At 34.3% G+C, this 23370-nt stretch overlaps 1 protein-coding gene across 1 annotated transcript in view; it reads left to right on the forward strand.

Annotated features, from left to right (window-relative positions):
- LOC100746567 overlaps positions 1–23253 on the forward strand; it is a 339045-nt gene extending 315792 nt beyond the window's left edge. The window contains exons 11-19 of the mRNA XM_033319155.1: positions 2–23; positions 5065–5175; positions 6092–6316; positions 6789–6943; positions 14456–15211; positions 16797–18874; positions 19436–19724; positions 20586–20813; positions 22718–23253. Coding sequence (XP_033175046.1) covers positions 2–23; positions 5065–5175; positions 6092–6316; positions 6789–6943; positions 14456–15211; positions 16797–18874; positions 19436–19724; positions 20586–20813; positions 22718–23041 — 4188 coding nt within the window. The 3' untranslated portion in view covers positions 23042–23253. The remainder of the gene's footprint in view (position 1; positions 24–5064; positions 5176–6091; positions 6317–6788; positions 6944–14455; positions 15212–16796; positions 18875–19435; positions 19725–20585; positions 20814–22717) is intronic.
- Positions 23254–23370: the final 117 nt, after the last annotated feature.

Raw genomic sequence — 23370 nt, forward strand, 5'->3', positions numbered from 1 at the left:
GGCTGCTGCAGCTGCAGCTGCAGGTGAGGCCAAATCCCCTTCTATCTTTTTACCAATTTTTCCCGTTCGAAGATAAATATGTTTCTCGGATCGTCTTTTAGTGGATGGGGTAGTGCATGTTTCTGTGAAACACATAGAAATGTATGATTTTTTCGAAAGGTTAAAGAGGACACTCTACGCTTTCTTCCTTTCTGTCCTTATCGGAAAATTATCTTTTTGTGGGTAAATATATTTTTTTGCGTTATCCGCCAGTATATGACGTTTCTCGAAGTAAATAATCTAGAGATAAATATATCGATCCCTATCTATAGATCTCTAATCAACGTGGAGTGAGAAAAAGGTAAGAAACGGGCATGGGTGAATCAACAGCATGTTTACCAACTTTCAGATACTTGACCACTTCCACTGCAGGACCTTTAACACTTAGCCAACCGAATAGGGAGATCTCCCCTCTGTAAAGTACATCGCTACGTGATCGAACGGGGAGATCTCTCTTTTTGATCTTTGGAACGTGTTTTCTTGTTTTGTTGTTATTATTAGTTATCGTTTAACTGGAATTGTCCCCAATTAAATGCGTCATTTTCTTTGCTTTTATAAAGTACAGTATATAATAGAATACACCAGTGATGTTAGTACATTTAGTGATGTTAAAATTAATTAGAAAGTTACACTATCAGTTATGTCAGTCATTGTAAAAAAATATTAAAATGCATTATGAATTTCTAATTTCACGTTCAAGTCGTGTTATTTATCTTCGGACATCTTTAATGTTTTTAATTTTTCCTATATTTTTTATACTTTTAATATATACTTTCAATTTGATGTCTTGCATAAACAATATGTAAAATCGTTAAACAAAATTATCACCGTAAAATATAATTGACCACTTAATTAATTTTTAGATTTCTTTGTTTTTTAAATAGTGAACATTAATTCTAAATACTTGGAAAAATGCTCGGTGGAAATAGCATATAGCTCGCTGTGGCACGCGCGGTTAAGCGTGCTGTGGCAAAGTGTTAAAATGATTGTGATTGTATAATTTTATGCTGACTGTACAAGTTGGGTTTGGGAACAACGTTTCTGAAAAACCCGCTGGTAAACTGGTAAACCCGCTTTTGAAGTGAATCAATGTCTCTTCATACCGCGGTCTATTTTATCCTAATCGCGTTAGCGCGCCGTTTGTTTGTTTTTCTTGTCTGACTTGTCTCGCTGTATAGATTATAACGTAGCGATTCAAGGAAAAAATTTAAGCAGCTACCTTAAATTCCTTTTCGTCGTTTTTATCACTTTTTGTTCTTAATATGAAATATATTTTGAATTGTTAATGTGACATCGTAGTATGTAATGACTAGTAGTTAAAAGTGGTATGCATATTTTCTTATTTTCTATCGTTTTCGTCGATTAATACTTAAAATTTTTAATTAATAGTTTTTCGTAATGTTGTAATTCTTACACAAGCTACGTATGAGTTTAATGAAAGTTTCATTTCAAGTGAAAGAAATTGTATCACGAATATTGATAAACAAATACTTCATAACAGGACTGTTAAAACTTGAATATACTTTGATAAAGTGGAATGAAAATTCATAATGCGTTAAGGCGGAAATTAATCTTATGTAAATAACTGATACCACAGACGGAACACGATTTCGGAGTATTTATAAATGCCACGTTAATAATCAACGTGTGCAACAAACTTATTTACTTACGTTAATAATCAGCGTGTATAACGAACTTATTTACTTGTAATTTACTATTTAATGAACATATAAATTTATCAATTACGCTTTGGTTGTTGATGCATCGGTTGTAAACAAATACCAAAATCAGAGCAGAAAACGATTCCTTAAACTGTCATCCTTACACATTCCGTTTCTTATCATATTTAGCACATTCCGTTTCTAAAAATGTTAATTTTTGTTTCCACGAATCTATATCCGCAATAATACTTTACGAACTATTAGTTTCACCATGAAACATTTGTTAATAAAAATAGGCTAGAAATAGCAGAGTTTAGCTCTAGGTACATTCTTTTAATGTTTTTTTATTAAATTCAATTGCTAGAGACCGCTCTACTATTATCTTAAATAAAACACAAAAAATAGTCATCGAATAATCAAGCATCATGTACATATAACAGAGAATCTACACAAATGCTCGCGTTCGAACTTAACTGTGCGTAATTGGAAGTAAAGGGGAAAGTAAAAAGCTTGCCGTTTGTCGAATTTATCGTGTGCAGTACCGGCGCGGAGCTTTGCCCCGATTCCGCGAATTAGCAACGTTACAACCGACCCGCTCGTTTTTCTTTTTCGGTTAATTCTCCGGCGGATTGCGTGGCGGAATAAATCATTCCAGTAATCGGATATTTATTTGCAAACCGGTGACCGCCATTTAGTTAAGCCGTGCAAATCTTTCGGTGCTCGATGCGTGAATTGGCGCCACATCGCGTTCGTTGAACGCGTCGTACCTCGCCTGACATCGAGAATATTTTCCGAAAAGTCACCGCCGTTAATTTCGTTTATTCGAGCCATACAAAAGTGACCATTGTAAATTCGAAAAGGGAAAGTTTTTTTTCAGAGATATTTTGTACTCTCTTGGATCGCGTTTTTAACATTACGACCAGAACAATCAGAATTAATTAAACTAAACCAAAATATCAAAGTAAAATCAACTCGACTATTCGTCAATTTTTCCACTCGATCGATAATTTTTCCACATGATCGATGTTGAATTCTTAAAAAAAAGAAAGTATTATCAAATGTATAAATGAATAATCCAAATTTTTCAGTGAAACTCAAGGTATATCTAACAGAATGTACAGAAAGTTATTCGATCAAAATGTTCGTCGTTGTCTTCTATTACTTTCAACCATCTTTCAGACAAGTGATGAATTCCGTCACGCAAAAATCCAATCGTCAAGTCATTTTTCTATCTCATTCGCTAATTGGAAGTAGATATATTGGATATGACGTGTTCTATCGAACCGAACGGGTAATAGTCCGAAGGAGTAATGTCTGGTGAATAAGCTAGTTGTTGCAAGATGTATTTCAACAATTTATAAACACGTTATAATTGAAATTAAAGACATAATGTCTTTTGTCGTAGAGATAGTGCATGGCCTAGCGTTGTCACGCAGCAATCCCACAGAACATTTATCTTTGTCAGTGCCATGATCATTGGACCTTGTTTAAAGACACAACATTTAGAGTTATAGAAAAGAACGACAAATAGTTTGAAAATCTTGCGGTATTTGTTTTTTAAAACGAACTTTGAGCCTAATACATATTTACTTTCATATGAGCATCTATCTTAACGAATAAATTCTAGCAAATTTAAAATAGTGTGTTGTAGTGTAAAATAATTTTTCCCCGCTTTTCAATTTATGGTGTTGATCAAATAATTTATATTTATACTTAATTGTATTTTGTACATTTTGTACATTTTTAGTTTGCCTTTATGTTCTGTTGTGTTTTTACGTTTATTTTGAAGGATCGCTGTGTCTGGATTAGATACTGATCGCTGTCATATTCTTTGATTGAACGTTCGCGATGGATTTATAAAATGGCGAGGCTTTTGGAAATTCAATTAAACTCCTAGTTTCCAAATCCGAATATGTAGTATTAATTGTTTCAAATATCTTTTCCTGTCTTATTGCTTTTATTAGTGAGCAGCATGATATTGGATTTAGCTGGTACTTCGATTCATCATTCAATCGGATTTTTAAATTAACGTAGGTAATCTTTTAAATTCATACATTTAATTAGAATTAGAAGATCCATTAACGATTTTGAACTTAAAATAACTAGAGAACTCTTTATTCACCAGATTTTTCTAATATATGTCGTATGCGTTCTAAAAAACGCTAACTTTTTCAAACATTGATCTCTCAATAAATTGTTAATCTTCTAATTCGAAATTCATTAAAAATAATATTCATCGATGCTTATCGAATAGTTCACGTATCTATAAAATTAGTTTTCAAAATTGCTTTTTATATTGTATTTTATATCATCAATAATATATATCACTTCGCAAACGAATCGATTAATAACAAATATCTTTTCTTGGAATTAAATACGAAATAGAAGTTTCGATGCAGTTTCGACAGACGAAACATATACATTTTCGAACAGCGTGGAGCGCGATTTCGGGTGGAATTTCACCCCTGTTCGGAAGCCCGGCCGACCTCCCTCGGTGACCGAGTGACATTTATCCGAATAACGAGCGTCTATATTCGCTTTGCCTGAGCATTCTCGCGCCATCTAAATCATTCACGATGTTCTGCATTCAAATTGTCGATTTTCTACTCTTTGCTCGTCGTTTATTTCGACCGGCTGTCGATTTTCTTGATCACGATTGAAGAGACGCGAAAAATCCTTCGGGCGCGTTTCGTGTCTGGTAAAAAATGGTTTTTAATTTGGCCCGACAGCGAAGTATCGGGAAATCCTTCGCAGAGGAAAGATTTGAAATTTGCGGGCAATATGGAATACGAGAATGGAAACGCTGTTGTAGAGATTTTATCGTAGACGGTATAAAAACGAATGAGATTTCCCATTTGAACGAAGAGTGCGAGTTGTTCGAATCTTTTTTCCCCGCTATTTTTCCTTTTCGTAGAAATTTGTTTTATACACCTTTGTATCGCACGAAAATTAAGATCTTCAATGGAATTTTCGAATATGCAAGAGACAGAACCAGAGTAATTATAAAAGATTGCAATTGGGGAATTGTTGTATTTCCCGCGGTTCATTCACTCATATATCGTTAAATTGGATACTGAATCAAAGAGAATTTTTGTTCACGTAATAAAGGCTTTGCATTTGATAAATTTTCCACATTTGTATTAAATTATACTAAATTATGAATTTTTTTTTTAGCGAGATGCTATATTGCAATTTCTTCTAAAATTTAAAATTCAAAAGTCGATGCTAATTAGGATTAATTACATAAAAATTGAACAGAAGTAAATTTCATTAGAGTAAAGATATTTTTAGGAAATTCATAATATTATTCTTGACATTTTAATTTCAATTCATTAATTTTGTAATTCACTAAATTATGTTACAGCAATGCCAATGGAACCAGTTGGTTTTCCCCAAATGGGTGTTGGTCTCCAAGGTGGTTTGCAGCTGGTCAGGGATCCAACTACAGGTCACCTTCTTCTTATCCATGCTGCTGGTATGTTAGATGGATAATATACATTAAATACAATGTAACAATTGACATAAGAATAATTGAGTATACGTATGAATGTTAAAAAGAGTTCAGTTTCTCGAATAATTTAATACGAGGCTTCTAACACACAAACTTGATTAGAGATCATTTGAAAAATTATAAAATTTCTAAATTCATCTAGGATTCTATTTTTTATAAAATTTAATCGATTTTGAAAACGCATAAAACCAAAAATACCAATTAAACGTCGTATCATGCTTCTTTTCCTCTAGAGAAATTGATCTTTTCCAAAAAGTTGTTATTCAACGATTAAGTTGAGTTTTTTTTTTAATAAATATAAATACTGCATTCTCAATTATTCAGAAGAAAATTTCTAATATCGAAACATAAAACTAAACAATAATCCCATGATGCACAACGTGCGTCAGGAGGATTGTTTGCTTCAAAACAAGTAATCAATCAACGCCAATGAAACATTCTAATATTATTCTAAGCATTTACGTTTACATAGCTGTTGGAACTATCTAATATTTGCTTTTATGATTTACAATATGATATATTGTTTTATGATACACAAAAAGTCTATTTAGCATTGGTAATTACTAAGGTTGCTGTGTAGTCTTTATTACACAGACATCACAGGTAGGCAGGTATCAGGTGTGACATAAAACCTATAATACGGTCACGAACAAATCCGTTATGATTGATGGTTATTATGGCTTTAGTGTGAGCAGTCTCGGTACCAAACCATACAGAGTACATTAAAAGAACAAACGCATTTTGCAGATAAATCTAACTATTTACACGACGATGTATTAAATATATTAAAACACATACAAAGTAGAAAATATATATCGTATACAATAAAGTGTACAACGGAATATTTCTCAAAAAGGAACATGAAATTTTCTGTTCGCAGAACAAATGCAACAAGCCGTAGTGTGGCCAAATTATTCGAATCACAATAACGGAAACGTCGCGCCACCGCCTCTCCTTCTTCCTCCTCCGCCGCCCTCGCTTCAACTTCTTAGCGACATTGGAGGCGCAAGGCTAGTTCTTACGGAAAGTAAAAGGAAACAACAAAGCACTCTACCTATCGTGAAAATAGAGGCGGATTGCGGCACCAGCCCTACGACCATAATCAGTAAGCGATGTGATTTTTAAAGTGAACTAATTATTTTCTAATTAAATTATTGACAGCGTTGAATGAGGAAAAAATCATCAGTAATTCTTTTCTGTTCATTGTTATTGTTATAGAATATAAACAATTCTAAAGCTGCAAGCGAGTAGATACGTGTCTATTAAAAAAATTCCAGAAAATCTTTCTACTATGAAGATAATTAAAATAGATCAATTGCTTAAACAGTAACGAAAAATACATTTTCGGATGATAATTAAAACTAAATCCTCTACTGCAAAAATACGTTTACGTGTACTACGTACAAACTATCGTACATATATAATTTCAACATTTCTTATATAAATATTCATCAAAATACTAACAGAAATACGCGTATCTAAAGGAGATCGTATTGTAATCAGTTAACAACATTCACATACAAAGATTCATCGATCGAATGGCTTGCTAGATAACATGGAAATTCTAAATCCCACAGCGTCGACAGAATCAACGAAGGCGCTGCAGACCGTAACTTCGATGACCGGAACTCTTGTACCAGATGCATCTCTGGTGACCACGTTGCATTATTACCCTCATACGCCTGCATTAGTTCAAATCAGCCAGGCCGAACCAACACACTGCAGATCTCAAGTAAGTCCTCTATTTTTTTCCTGTTTCCGCTTCTGTTCATCGCTTTTCCTCCTTCCATTTTATTCAATTCGTTTCCCTATTGTCGTTATACTCTATTGCTCTTTCCGTATCTACGACAGCATACGAAAATATTGGAACACTGATAGCAACCTTTTATGAATATATTACGTGCGTTACACGAAACATTTTGAAATTTCATTGGCTCTATAACGATATATATATATATATATATATAATGTAAATTATATATATATATGTAAGATCGTTAATCACGTGGTAATTCAGAGGATCGATTCTGAAGTCTGAAAATCGAGTTTATTATGAAAATACTTAAATGAAATACAGGAGTAAATAACAATTAATAATTAACAATTAATAACAGTAACAATTAAATAAACAGCAACCAATTAATAACAGTAAACAATAAATAACAAGTTTTGTGCAGTGTCTACCTGAAAATCGAGAATCGATTTTCAATGTATTTTCTTCTATCGATTTTCTTCTGATTTTGTCTATCTCTGATGTTGTTCTGTCTATCCGTTTGGGAAATGTGCGTCTCTCAAAATGGCTGTCCGTTACACAAAGAAAGTCGTTCTGTCCGTGAAACAAAGAATGTCCCTATCACCTTTGAACTCTCTGGGGAGTTAACACACACACGCGCACGCACACACACGAACACTCTCTCTCTCTCTCTCTCTCTCTCTCACACGCATACTCTCTCTCTCACACACACACACTCTCTCTCTCGCACTCTCTCTCTCTCTCTCTCTCTCGCACTCTCTCTCTCTCTCTCTCTCACACACACTCTCTCTCACACACACTCTCTCTCTCTCACACACACACTCTCTCTCACACACTCTCTCTCTCGCACACATTCTCACACACAAATTTTTTCTATGGTAAATGACAAAATACTTTCGTTAGCTGCTATATATTTGTCAATCGTACGTCGAATCGAGCATAGTGACAAGAGAGAAAAGCAAACGCAGAGGAGAGACGACAGTAATTATGCCAAGCTCAGGGCGCGGTCCAACCGTTCGCATAATGCGGAAACGTTGTGGCACATTGTATTAATCATGCGCAAACCTATTTGCATCGCTATCTGCATAGATATTACTAACCAGCTCGTTGTTGACCCTGCAATTTCTGGAACGCTGAACGTTTCCCGTTGGTTCGCCCGACGCGGTCTTTGGTTTGCTTTTCGCTAGTCATTTATCTGTTACCATTTCTATGCTTTTCTATTTTATTATCTTTCTTTTGAAGCGACGTTTTATTTTATATTTTGATATTTTTCGATTTTTGATGTGATTTGTATAGCGGAAGAATATGGCTATATGGCGCGCGGTATGGTCACTCGCTTACACTTACTTTACACTAATTGATAAATATTTACAATTGCACTATGTAGGTATAGTTATCAAATAATTTTAATTACGACAATTTTTTATGTATTATATTTTGGTTTTTTCCATATATTACAAAATCTTCAATTTTCTAAATGAGTTTAGAAGTTCATTTATATTATTAGTTAGCATTCAACACAATATTTCAATTTTATTTTGATTTATGAAACTCTCAACTGTAGTAGGAGATTGAATTTTTTATTAACATAATGAGCAACAATAATGGTCGAATATAGATTAAGGAAATACACAAATATTTATGTTATTTCCAATATCGTTACTAATTACGTTCCTTGCTCTGAATCTCTCGTAATTAATAATCTTCGTCGTGTATTGAAATTGCTGTTCAAAATGCGATATCGTGTACAGAATATATATCGCAGATATCGAATGTAAACATCAATATCAATTCTGTACTTAATGCAGGATAATAATAAAACATAAGAAAAAATGTATAGAATTCTCTCGTTTGATCTAACATCATAAACAACATATTTTTAATATCTACTTAAATTTTAGATAATTTACTATCTAGTATTTCTAAATTTCTCTAAATATTACTGTTTCATTTCAATGTCACAAAACATTATCTTTGTGCGAATGAAAGAGAAACCAAACAAGCTTTTTTGAATCGCTTTAATTATATATCACGTACTATTTGTTTCATATTTTGTTTATTATTTATAATTGCATCAACCGCGTGCTTGGATTATTAGCGACATAGAAGAATTGAAAGTATTTTAGGTACTTTTTAGTAGACCCTGTATCAAAATTTTGTAACCTTTAAATTCTTCTCTACAATTTGTAATAATAAACTAATTATCGAAACATTTCTTTCCCATTAGCATTATGTTTTCTGACATAATTAGAAGTAAAAGATATATTAAAAATGCTTCATACATCTATCAGAATTACTTATTCACAGGTTCAAATTATTTTTCTATACCAATTATTTTTCTATTATATCAATATAAATTATTGCAGCAGATAAATATTAAATATTGGATTAATCCTTTGCCTGCCGAATACCCCCACGGGAGGAGCCGCGAGTAAGGTTGTCATAGTTCAGACGGGCTACTATTTTTAATAAAACATAATATAAATTGTATTTATAGATTGCACCCTTATAACATGCACTTAGACTTTGAACGTCTCGACGATTTAGCGAAAATTCCCCATCATATTTCTTACGGATTATTAGCAAACAAGTGAATGATCCATTGGTACTTGAGATTCGTAATTCTCCGCTCAGAGTGTCCCCACTACCGCGCACTTCTTAGGGTTAGTCAAATTTTCGTACCTTCGTAGTCGTAGTTCGGTTAGTTTCGCTCGTGAGGTCATCGTAGCAGGAACAGAGTGCGAAGAAGTATTATACGTCTTGACAGCTCTCGCAGTGTAACAAGTGTATTTTTCACGAAGCGTACGGAAGGTAAACCAACTTTCATTTTTCTGTTGTTTATTGTCGTTCGCTGAGAAATACACGTATATCGTTCATACGCTAATGAAAGAATCTCGAGCGCGAGTGAGGCGAAGAAAATTGATAAACGCATATATATGTGTCCAGAGTCCACACGGGTAGTTTTCGTTGGTAGCATATACGCGTGCATAGCACTCAAAAGTTTAAATTGCATACTTATATCTGTGTAATACGGTTCTATTTGCAATTGTAACGATTTCAATGATCTTGAACGATTGTAGCGATCGAATGGAAACTATATCTTGCAACCTTTAAATTTTTCTCCAAAATTTATATCGAATAACTAATTATCGAAATACTTTCTTCTCGTTGGCATTATGTTATCTGATATATTTAGAAGTAAAAATTGAGTTTCAACGTTTTATATATATATCAATATTACTTAACGCACGTTGAAATTATTTCGCTATACCTACATCAATATAAATTATTGCAGCAGATAAATATTAAATATTGGATTAAACCTTTGAGTGCTGAATACCCCCCGCGGAAGGAGTCCGCGAGTAAGGTTGTCATAGTTGAGACGGGCTACTATTTTTGATAAAACGTAATATAAATTGCATTTATAGATTGCACTCTTATAACATGCATTTAGACTTTGAACGTCTCGACGATTTAGCGAAAATTCCCCATCATATTTCTTACGGATTATTAGCAAACAAGTGAATGATCCATTGGTACTTGAGATTCGTAATTCTCCGCCCAGAGTGTCCCCACTACCGCGCACTTCTTAGGGTTAGTCAAATTTTCGTACCTTCGTAGTCGTAGTTCGGTTAGTTTCGCTCGTGAGGTCATCGTAGCAGGAACAGAGTGCGAAGAAGTATTATACGTCTTGACAGCTCTCGCAGTGTAACAAGTGTATTTTTCACGAAGCGTACGGAAGGTAAACCAACTTTCATTTTTCTGTTGTTTATTGTCGTTCGCTGAGAAATACACGTATATCGTTCATACGCTAATGAAAGAATCTCGAGCGCGAGTGAGGCGAAGAAAATTGATAAACGCATATATATGTGTCCAGAGTCCACACGGGTAGTTTTCGTTGGTAGCATATACGCGTGCATAGCACTCAAAAGTTTAAATTGCATACTTATATCTGTGTAATACGGTTCTATTTGCAATTGTAACGATTTCAATGATCTTGAACGATTGTAGCGATCGAATAGAAACTATATCTTGTAACCTCTAAATTTTTCTCCAAAATTTATATCGAATAACTAATTATCGAAATACTTTCTTCTCGTTGGCATTATGTTATCTGATATATTTAGAAGTAAAAATTGAGTTTCAACGTTTTATATATATATCAATATTACTTAACGCACGTTGAAATTATTTCGCTATACCTACATCAATATAAATTATTGCAGCAGATAAATATTAAATATTGGATTAAACCTTTGAGTGCTGAATACCCCCCGCGGAAGGAGTCCGCGAGTAAGGTTGTCATAGTTGAGACGGGCTACTATTTTTGATAAAATGTAATATAAATTGCATTATAGATTGCACTCTTATAACATGCATTTAGACTTTGAACGTCTCGACGATTTAGCGAAAATTCCCCATCATATTTCTTACGGATTATTAGCAAACAAGTGAATGATCCATTGGTACTTGAGATTCGTAATTCTCCGCCCAGAGTGTCCCCACTACCGCGCACTTCTTAGGGTTAGTCAAATTTTCGTACCTTCGTAGTCGTAGTTCGGTTAGTTTCGCTCGTGAGGTCATCGTAGCAGGAACAGAGTGCGAAGAAGTATTATACGTCTTGACAGCTCTCGCAGTGTAACAAGTGTATTTTTCACGAAGCGTACGGAAGGTAAACCAACTTTCATTTTTCTGTTGTTTATTGTCGTTCGCTGAGAAATACACGTATATCGTTCATACGCTAATGAAAGAATCTCGAGCGCGAGTGAGGCGAAGAAAATTGATAAACGCATATATATGTGTCCAGAGTCCACACGGGTAGTTTTCGTTGGTAGCATATACGCGTGCATAGCACTCAAAAGTTTAAATTGCATACTTATATCTGTGTAATACGGTTCTATTTGCAATTGTAACGATTTCAATGATCTTGAACGATTGTAGCGATCGAATGGAAACTATATCTTGCAACCTTTAAATTTTTCTCCAAAATTTATATCGAATAACTAATTATCGAAATACTTTCTTCTCGTTGGCATTATGTTATCTGATATATTTAGAAGTAAAAATTGAGTTTCAACGTTTTATATATATATCAATATTACTTAACGCACGTTGAAATTATTTCGCTATACCTACATCAATATAAATTATTGCAGCAGATAAATATTAAATATTGGATTAAACCTTTGAGTGCTGAATACCCCCCGCGGAAGGAGTCCGCGAGTAAGGTTGTCATAGTTGAGACGGGCTACTATTTTTGATAAAATGTAATATAAATTGCATTATAGATTGCACTCTTATAACATGCATTTAGACTTTGAACGTCTCGACGATTTAGCGAAAATTCCCCATCATATTTCTTACGGATTATTAGCAAACAAGTGAATGATCCATTGGTACTTGAGATTCGTAATTCTCCGCCCAGAGTGTCCCCACTACCGCGCACTTCTTAGGGTTAGTCAAATTTTCGTACCTTCGTAGTCGTAGTTCGGTTAGTTTCGCTCGTGAGGTCATCGTAGCAGGAACAGAGTGCGAAGAAGTATTATACGTCTTGACAGCTCTCGCAGTGTAACAAGTGTATTTTTCACGAAGCGTACGGAAGGTAAACCAACTTTCATTTTTCTGTTGTTTATTGTCGTTCGCTGAGAAATACACGTATATCGTTCATACGCTAATGAAAGAATCTCGAGCGCGAGTGAGGCGAAGAAAATTGATAAACGCATATATATGTGTCCAGAGTCCACACGGGTAGTTTTCGTTGGTAGCATATACGCGTGCATAGCACTCAAAAGTTTAAATTGCATACTTATATCTGTGTAATACGGTTCTATTTGCAATTGTAACGATTTCAATGATCTTGAACGATTGTAGCGATCGAATGGAAACTATATCTTGCAACCTTTAAATTTTTCTCCAAAATTTATATCGAATAACTAATTATCGAAATACTTTCTTCTCGTTGGCATTATGTTATCTGATATATTTAATATACTTTTATATATACATACATACATTCATATATATATATATATATATATATATATATATATATATATATATGTATACGTTTATCAATTTTCTCCTCTTATTGTCTTCTATGTGTCCTTAGTCTATACGCATAGTCTTCGCTCGGTGCGTCCATAGCACTCAAAGGGTTAGATTGCATAGTTATATCTGTGTGATACGGTTCTGTTTGCAATTGTAACGATTTCAATGATCTTGATTGATTGTAGCAATCGAATAGAAACTATATCAAACCAGTAATAAATTTCAGAAAATTCTATATTTTGAGTTATCAAATCTCGACCATTTCATGTAACGCTTTGCATTCGAAACGACGCTATAAACTTTCGCTTTCGGTTCTTTCTATTATAATATCGCATCGCATTGCGGCAAATTGTAACAAAGTTGGACAAAGCATTTTTGAAACAATCAAACCGATCGCTCGGACAAGAGGCGAAACCTTCGTTGAATATATTTGATTATCGTGTGCTTAACCTGTGCGTATTCAACGTTGAGAAACGATATTGATATTTTATTAGCATTCCCTATTCGTTTGGATACCAGAAAGAAAATGTGAAAGCGAATAACGTTATTCTTTACGTTTGTTTTTATTATTCTTATTTTTCTTGATTTAAAAATACACTGTTTTTTTTAGTAAAATTACGTAGAAGATATCATTAATATTTCTTTTCTAGCATTCATATAGTTTGATTAATCAGTGTAATTATAAATCATAATCATTTAATGGTCTCACTTCATTGCTGTTCTTTGTAGAATGGTACTATGGCATCAATTTTTATATGTTTTATATATCTTATAGCGTAGAGTTTATTTATAATATACACATATTGAATATTTCGAATAATAAAATCACGGGTATTACATTTCATTATGTATTATAGATTTTTTTTAATAACAGTAACTTTATTTGCATAATTTTTCCAAGTATAGTAAAACATTTCCAAATTGATATTTTGCATAACATGAAATCACAAAAATCTATAATTTTGAAAGTCTATCAGAAAATTTCATAAGTATGGAAATAACTATATCAAATAATTTTCTAACATATTAATATCGCCTCGGATATGCATTAAACTTCTTATTACGCTTACAAATACAAGCAAAACGATGTCATTTTATATTCATATTAACTCTCCTCGCGCAAATGTCTCGAAAACATGAAATTATTAGTGCATTGCCTAATATTTACAAACGTATATAATTTCCATTATAATGGTCAAGAAATATACATTTAATCAGTGCCGCATACTACGTTCAAATATCAATTCAATCAACGATCCCTAAAGATTCAAATGGCGGTTGAAAACCCCCGAAGTAGTCAATTCGAGGCTGTTGTCCGGAATTGTTGACCCAGTTCGATTTCCCAGCTTGGTCCAACTTTGCCAAAATTCGCCGTTTCCTAACTCACCAATATTTGATCCTGGAATATCCTGCGCGTTGCAGCGAAATTCGTTTCTGTCGAAGGCGACCTCACCGGTCTCGTGTCTGACGCCGCCGCCAGAGGTGACGACGATCCACGCGATCGAGCCAGCTGAAGTGGCGCCGATAGTAGGCGTACAAGACGCGTCGAATCAGACGGACGCACCGGAATCCGAGGATCAGGAGCAATCTTTGATCGAGGCATCCGTTAAACAGGAACAAAGTTTGAGTCCCTGTCAACTACAGAATTCTGCCAACCTAACCACTACCACTACCAACTTGACGAATTTGACCAACTTCGAGATCGTGGCTGCCTCGCCGGAGAAGGTGTGCAACGTTGTTCGAATAACCACCACAACAACAACCGTAAATCCAGCGGTCTGTAGCATAGTGGGTAAAGTGGATAAAGCGGAAAATACTGTTATCAACATGGCAGATTGTCCGAAATATTCTATCACGAAGGAGTGTAGAAGCGTCACGTCGATCGATAGAACGATCGAACACGTGGTTACACGGCAGATTGATAGGGAACATGATGATAGAAATCACATGGAGGAGGAAGGCGAGCAACAGTTTGCCGAGGATAGGATATCATGCCGAGATGTGAGAACTGGTTCGCGAATTATTGAAATAACCGAAGAAAATTGCGATAGTTTTCATGAGAATTTGGAATTCTTCGGAAGAAGACGAGATCATTCCTTGGATAGACTCAGAGACAGGAAGAAGAATTACGCTCAGGAAACTGCGGGTTCTGAACAGGAAAAAGAGCCAGATACGAAGGTTACCGATGAAAAGAGCGAGGTAAGAATCAATTTTCTGTTTCTTGTTTTTCGACGTTAGGCGTTAGTTGTTAATTGTAAGATGTTAATTTGTCGCGAATTTTTTTTTAGAGATCGAGAAGTTTCGCGTTGTAACATCTTGTTTTTCTTTATGAGGAGTAATATATTTAATTATAATGATAATTCACGTTTAATATGAAATTTTATGCTGCGAGTGTTATTTGATTTTCGTTATCGTTGATTTATTAGAAGAGTGGCATAATTAAGAAAACCATATTTTTCGGGAAATTTTTTTTTATAGAAAATTTTGTTTATAGAAAGTAAAAGATGATCAATTATATAATTATTTAGTAATGAATAATTTTCTTCTTTTTCTTCTGCGCTTTACTTTGTTTTAGATTAATAATATTTTCAATAATATTTTACATTATTGAATGATTTTCAGCTTTCGAGGATCACTAACAAAATATTATTTGTATACGCATATGTGACGTATTTCTTGTTAGATATAAAGTAAAAACAATAATATAGAATAATACATTATACCTGAAAATTGAAGGTTTTTAACATGTCATTTGTTTAGTAATTCGATTATATGTTATTATATTAACGAAACAGTGACATCGACATATAGAGAAACATCTTTCGTTTCTTGTATAAAATATCGCGTGATAGTCAGTCGACGCTCGATATCGATAAAAAAGAAAAGTATAAAATTTTTTGATTATTAGATGAAGAAAATTAATGTGCAAAATAATGTTACTTGTTAATATATATAATACGATAGTCAACTCTCGATATTAATGAAAAAAAAATGGAAAGAGTAACTTTTTTATACCACACTGTTTAGCTTATATGAACATATAACGCTTATAAAAGATAAAATTGATTATTTCATAACTATCATTGAACTTAAATAAGAAATATCTTATGAGACCATGAGTCTCTCAACGTTACTCTTTATGAAAAGAATAAACCAAATGCAATGTAATTATTAACACTTAGCCAACCGCTCGCGCTACAGCGAGTTATACGTTTCCACCGCGCTCGGACATGCCAACCCATACGCTGTCCAGCGCACATTTTTCCAAATATCGAGGATTAATTTTCACTATTTAAAAAACAAAGAAGTTTAAAAATGATTTAAGTGGTCAATTATATTTTGCGGTGATAATTTTGTTTAGTGATTTTAGATATTGTTTATGCAAAACATCAAATTGATAGTATATATTAAAAGTATAAAAAATATAGGTAGAATTAAAAACATTAAAGATGACTAAAGATAAATAATACGATTTGAACTTGAAATTAAAAATTCATAATGCATTTTAATATTTTTTCCATTGTGATATCGTTCGAATAACTGATAGTGCATCTTTTTAATTAAGTTTAACACCACTAAATTGGTTATTAAAAAAAAAAAATGCGTTGCTAAAGTCAGAAAAGGAAGTCTCCCCGTTCGGTCACGCAGCGATGTATTTCGCAGAAGGAAAATCTCCCTATTCGGTTGGCTAAGTGTTAAAATCATTCGATTTCATCGACCGATAAGAAATTATAAAGTATCAATTTTACACAACTTTCAATAACAATCACGTTACATTTTACAGGCCGAATTACCTAAACCAGGGGAAATGTCGGCGACTGAGTTGCACAAACATGCAAATTCTTCGGTCGAAACGCCAGAAATCAATCAAATTCCAAAACTATCGGAGGATCCGAAAGAATCAAAAGTGGAGATCGATCCGAATTACGAAAGTTGTGAGAAGAGCAGGGACGAGCGATCGCAGGCAACCGTTCCGCGTCCACAGATCATTGTGAAGTCGTTCGATATGCCGAACATCGATTGTGACGAACAGGTGGTCGAACCAATCGTGATCAAACAGGAAGCAGATGAAACAATGTATGAAGATTATTCATACAGATGCGAACCAACTTCAACCACGGAAAAGCCAAAGTGCCAGGACCTGTCCAAGAGGCACATTGTTGAAAAGTCTCATCCTGGAATCGAAAACGTGGTGGAGAAGCTGAAGAAGAACGCAGCTGCAGCTTTACAAGAGATGACTCCCCAAAAAGTGGACGACTCGAAGGATAAGAACGCAGAAAATCTTCGTTCAAGGAAACATTCAGAAACAACACCGAGAAAACTAGAAAACGGTTTGAAAAAACACATTCTAAGATCCTGCGAGAACTCTCAGTTCATGGAAAAATATGAAGTGGCACGAGAACTTGAGGTATCTTTTTCGGAAAATGCTCGTTCGGCTAAAGATTCTCAGGATGTTCCTAATTACGTGACAACGACCGAACATCCTTGCGATTCTCCTACGAGTAGCAAGCATCCCCTGCCCAGAAACTACTTCCTAAACAATAATAACAACGACACGAGAAACAATAACGATAATATGAAGTTAAACGACGATAAAGAACCTGTCGTGAAAAAGGAGAATGTCTCGCCGCCCGAGGTCTGTGAAGTGGAAATGCAATGCACGAACAATAATACGGTGACGCCTAAAAAAGGAAAATTGGAACCGTTAGAAAACTCGACGGCCTTGACGTTTAATAATGAAACTCCCAAATCTAGATTAATGATTAATCCTAAACCGAGACCTATAGTTGATATTAGCGGATTGGAATTGCTGTCGAACAGTATCGAGGAGTTGGAACGCTTGAGATCAAATGGTAATAGAAAATCTGAATTAGAGAGATCGGCTATCAGGGGCAGGATAATTTTTCCTCTGGAAGAGCGCCTCAGCCACAATAACAACGAGAACAGCCCTTTGGGGGTGTTGTGTGCTTTGGCAGAGCAAAGATTTATGGAGGAAGTAGGGGATAGAACTCCCCGGAGGTCGAATCTGGAGAGTTCCGAAGAAATATCTCATGCTGGTAGACTACTGTTGAACCTGGGCAGAGCGAATGTCCCAGAAAATGAAACAAAGACATCGGAAAAGAGAAAATATGTGGAAGAAAATTCCGAAAACCTCAAGAGGCTCAAAACCGATGGCGAGTTGGAAGATGAGGAATTTAAATACGACTCGTATTCCGAAGATGATGATTTTGATAAACAGTGTGATGAAAATGAGCGAGAAAATATCGTGTCTATGGCGACTGAGAATACAAGAGGAAGCATAGATTTTTCCGAAGAAGACGATATTTGTACCGACGACGAAGAGAATGATGTATTAAAAGACGCTCCCCTTGGTACTAGTAATCCTTGCAATAATGTAAACTATGAAAGAAAAGAAGATTTTGAGGAGTATGAAAGAAAGGCATATGAACAGTATCATAGGAGTGAATCTTATAGCAGCAAGGAATCTATTGATGATAATTTATCGGATTCTGATGTTGAAATGTACGACGAAAAGATGTGTGCGGATGATAAAATGGTGGAGAACGACGAAGATTGCAAATATGAGGAGAGAAGACATATCTTGGTAGAAAATCGAGATTGTCACGATTATAGAAATTTGCAAGCGAAACTAGACGCAAAGAAGTTTATCGCTAGAAAAGGGCACATTGATAATGACGCAGACTGGCCGAATATGGATGCCATGGAACTTGACATGAGAGTCAGGTTGGCTGACATTCAAAGACAATATAGAGAAAAGCAGAAGGAATTGTCTAAATTGATCCCGAAGAAAGACGAAAAGAAGAGTCCTGGAAGACCGCGCAAGAAGAGCCATTCTTCTAAGTAAGTCAAATTTTATACTTTATTATTAAATCATTTTAAATGTATTTACGTAGATATAAATTTTGCTATTTCATATATTTATGTTAAAATGTATATGCTTAAAGTATTTTTTATAGTATATCATGTATTAAATTGAACTTTTTAAGGTAGTAAACAAGAAACATAGAATTTCCATTTCTAGCGTTGGGAAAATTTGATTTGAAAAATCATTATATATGCATGCATTTAATTATATATTTCTAGATAACAAAATTTCACAACTTCATACTTTCTCAAACGAAGTCTTATATGAAACTCTTTATAAGAGATTAATGTAAAAAGATTTTGTTTCACATTATTAACTTACTTTTTCACGTAGGATCGTTTCTTTCTCGTAACGACTAAGACAATTTTTATAGTTTGAAAAAAATATGGTTTATAAATATATATATGCAGAATAATTTTCTTACTGCAAGATTTCTTGAATAATTTAATAGAAAAAAACCTTGATTAAAATTTTAATAGAAAATCATTGAGTTACCGTAAAAACGATTAATAAACCACTATTAATAATGTTTACAGTTCCGATCACGGTCTCCTCACATCCCCACCGACGCTAGAATCGACGTCTTCACCCAACAAATCTCCATCGCAACCGTCCGATGGAGCTCCGCAGCCATTAGCTTCAGCTGTCCTAGCAATGCCAAGATGTAATGTGAATTTGGTAAAACTGGGTGAACAAAGGAGCCACATTAAATTACTGGATAGTATACCAAGTATTCCCATGCCCGTTGCACCAGTTGCTTCGCCAATCACCGTACTACCATCAAACAAATTGCCGCAAGAGGACGACGAGAAAGGCGCAGGACGGGTAAATCGAACACTAACTATGAAAAAGAAAACAACAGAAAAGACAGAAGCAGACTATTAAATAATTAAAAACTAATAAAACTTTAACAGCTTATATTTGTAATTATAATTCAAAATTTTAGAAGTGAGGGCAATTCTGTTATTTTTGACGAACTAAGATACCAAATTAAAACGCGAGAAATTGTTAAGAAAAAAGGAGAAACATTAGGAAATAAGAAAAGATTTATTTAGTGATAAAGAATAATGACGAAAAATTGCTTATCTGTAATGCTCAAATTAAAAATAGTTATAATTAATATATATATATATAATTATATAAAATAGTTATAATTAATATATATATATATATATAAGTATATATATATACTTGTATATAATACTTATATATATATATTTTGTATATAAATTTTAGTATATATATATATATATATATTGTATATAAATTTTAGTATATATATATATACATAATATTATATATCATATATATAACATATATTGATTATATTGTCATGGTAATTAAGATCTTTATTGATATATTTCATTTATGTGATACGTTTTATTAATTTCATTAATTTTAAAATTTCGAATATTTTTATGACAATTAAACATTAAGATTAGTAGGCATGAATATCTCATAATTGAAATGTATCAGTTAAGTTCAGCAGCACTAAATTGGTTAATAAAAGAAATAGAACGCGTTGCCAAGCTCAAAATGGGATATCTCCCCGATCGGTCATGTAGTAATGTATTTTAAAGCGGGGAGATCTCCCTACTCGGCTGACTAAATATTAAATATAAGAAGCTAAGGAGTCTATAACATATGTGTATAAGTAAAGAATCTTTTTCTAATAAATGTCATCAGATCTCTGACAAATGTATGCAACTTGGATATGATACATCATCTCCAGCACCTACTATCGCGAGTTCTAGTTCAGCATCGAAGAAACGGAAGGTTGGTCGACCCAGGAAGTTAATGTGCTCATCCGGAGGTGTCAGACACCTTACGGAAACGATAGTTGCTAAGAAACCTAAGAGCAAAAGTTCTTTGGTGGGCTATCTTTTGTCGAAGAATAGGCATCTTCAAACAAAAGTGAGTTTTGCTTCTAGATTTGTTTATTAAATGCTTCAGATATATGAGACACACTATATCTATAAAATATATGCAATACGGTATAGAGAAAGATATATGAATTTTGATTTTATTATATTTATCATACACAACTTATCTTATTTCATATCTTATTTCTATCTATCTTATCTCATAATACTGCAATTATAAAATAATTTCATTACGAACTATAATTTTAGAATAATATAATACGTAATTATTAGGTTGTCCAGAAAGTTCTTTTCGTTTTTTTAATAGGAGGTAAGTACAAAATATATTTCCTACTCTTCTGAAATAATGTATGGTCCTTTCTCTTCTACCATCTTTTGTCATCTCTCCGGAAGTCTCATAATGCCATTTTTCCAAAATTCTCTTGGCTTACTTTTAAAATATTCTTCGAGGCCGTTTTTCACTTCGTTTACTGATTTGAATCTTCTATTGCGAAGAAAATTCTTTAGGGAGAGAAACAAATAATAGTCCGATGATGCAAGATCTGGAGAGTATGGAGGGTGTGATAAAACATCCTAATCAAACTCTAGAAGTTTCGTTCGCACCGCTAAAGAAACATGTGACCTCGCGTTATCGTGGTGGAACACGACATCACTTCAACACGTTTTGTGATAACGGCTTCCTTAAGTTTTTCGAATTGGGTGCAGTATTTTTCACTGTTGATCGTTTGCTCTTTCGGAAGTAATTCGTAGTAGAGGATACCCTTCCAGTCTTAGCAAATTAAAAGCAGCACCTTCTTCGGGTGAAATCCAGGTCTTGCTACCGTTGGAGAACGCTTATGTCGATTCGACCAAGATCGCTTGCGCGCAGTGTCGTCGTAGAGAATCTAACTTTCATCTCCAGTAATTAACTTCTTTAAAAATGGCTCTCTTTTGTCGCGTTGAATTAACAAATCGCATGTCGAGATTCGATTCAGGAGATTGCTCTCCGTCAGTTCCTGGGGGCCCACACTTCGTAGCGATCAACGTACCAAAGCTTTGTTAAATGCTCATGAATCGTTGTTCACGGAATGTTTAAAGCATCTGCTATTTCACAAATACTAAACCTTGGGTTTTCATCGAGGTAGGTCTTGATAAGGTCATTATCAGTGGTGGATGGACATTCGCTGCAATCTTCATCTTTCAGATAAAAATTTTCGGCTCTAAACCTTCTAAATTCCAAATTGTTTGAACAGTTGTAGACCGATCACCATAAACGTCATAAATCTCCTTTGCAGCGTGTTTAGGCGTACTGTCTTTTGTAACATGTTGACTGCCATGACACCTGTATTCGGGTGACAGCAAAGTTTTCGGTAGCGCCGCATCACCCGTATTCGGGTGGCGCTTATTTGACTACTTACGAAGGGTCGTCGTAGGTATTTGAAAAGATATTCCAGAGGAAATAATAAAACTATTGAATTGTTGTAAAAGTAATACGAAAATGGTTTACAATGTGCGATGTTCGTTCTTGGTAGAAAAGTTTCTCTGCAAGCTGTAGACATACATTGTGTGCGATGAGAATACCTAACAGAGAAAGCTTGGTACTGCGGCACGCGTGGCCTGAAAGAGGTTTCATTGAAAACACGCGTGGCAGTCAAAGCAGTGAAACATAACATGACGAAAATGCATCTTTTAGTCTTCCATCTTTCACCACGCAAAAGACACTCAATACACTTTCTACTAACATCGAGAACTGTTCTCTTGCCTCACCAGAGGACTAATAAAACTAATGACCACACGATTGACGGTAGAGTGGTTTGTTTACTTAAGCAGAACGAGGTAAGGCACTGAGAGGCGAACGCGAAAGAACTTTCCGGACGACCTAATATTATATTTTCTAATATATAATTATTTTGTTATCACACATGAGGCATAATTTCATTTTATTTGTATAAACAGTATGTGGGAAAAACTGGTTATACTCCACTACCGTTCAAGACTGGGCTATCTTCCATAAAATCTTCTTCCAAGAGTCACAAATCGACAAAATCAAAGCCGAAACCAGCGAAACAAACTCCTTTACACAATAAGAATGTGATCAGCTCCATTATCGCGGAAAAGGCAAAATTAAGTCAAGAAGTGAAATTGGATAAACAAAGCAAGATGAAGCCGAAATTGAAAGCTGAAGCGAAGGTGAAGACGTGGGAAGATGACGAAACCAGCAGTATTACTGAAAATATATTGCCAGAAACCATCGCGGAGGAACCAGTGAAGGTAACGTAAAGAAAAAGATTTAATTATCAAACTATTCAACATTAGACATTAATAGAAAAAAAAGAAAGAGAAAAAGAATTACCCCCTCCCAAAAATTGATCTTATAGATATACGAATACAATTTCAGAGTACGTAAATAGGATATTTTTTGAGGGTTAATAATTGAGATAAAGTTATACAGAACTTATATGTAAAATTTTTTAGAGAAAGTAGTATAATTAATATATCTTCCACCATTCACCGCTTCTTCAAGAAATACAAATTCCACTATAATCAAACGCCATTCCTACCGAGGTGATATGTCGTGATAGGGTCGGAAGGAAAACTCAGATTTATCG

This window comes from Bombus impatiens, unplaced genomic scaffold (genome assembly GCF_000188095.3).
Source record: "Bombus impatiens unplaced genomic scaffold, BIMP_2.2 scf_0136, whole genome shotgun sequence".
In the NCBI taxonomy this organism is placed as follows: domain Eukaryota; kingdom Metazoa; phylum Arthropoda; class Insecta; order Hymenoptera; family Apidae; genus Bombus; species Bombus impatiens.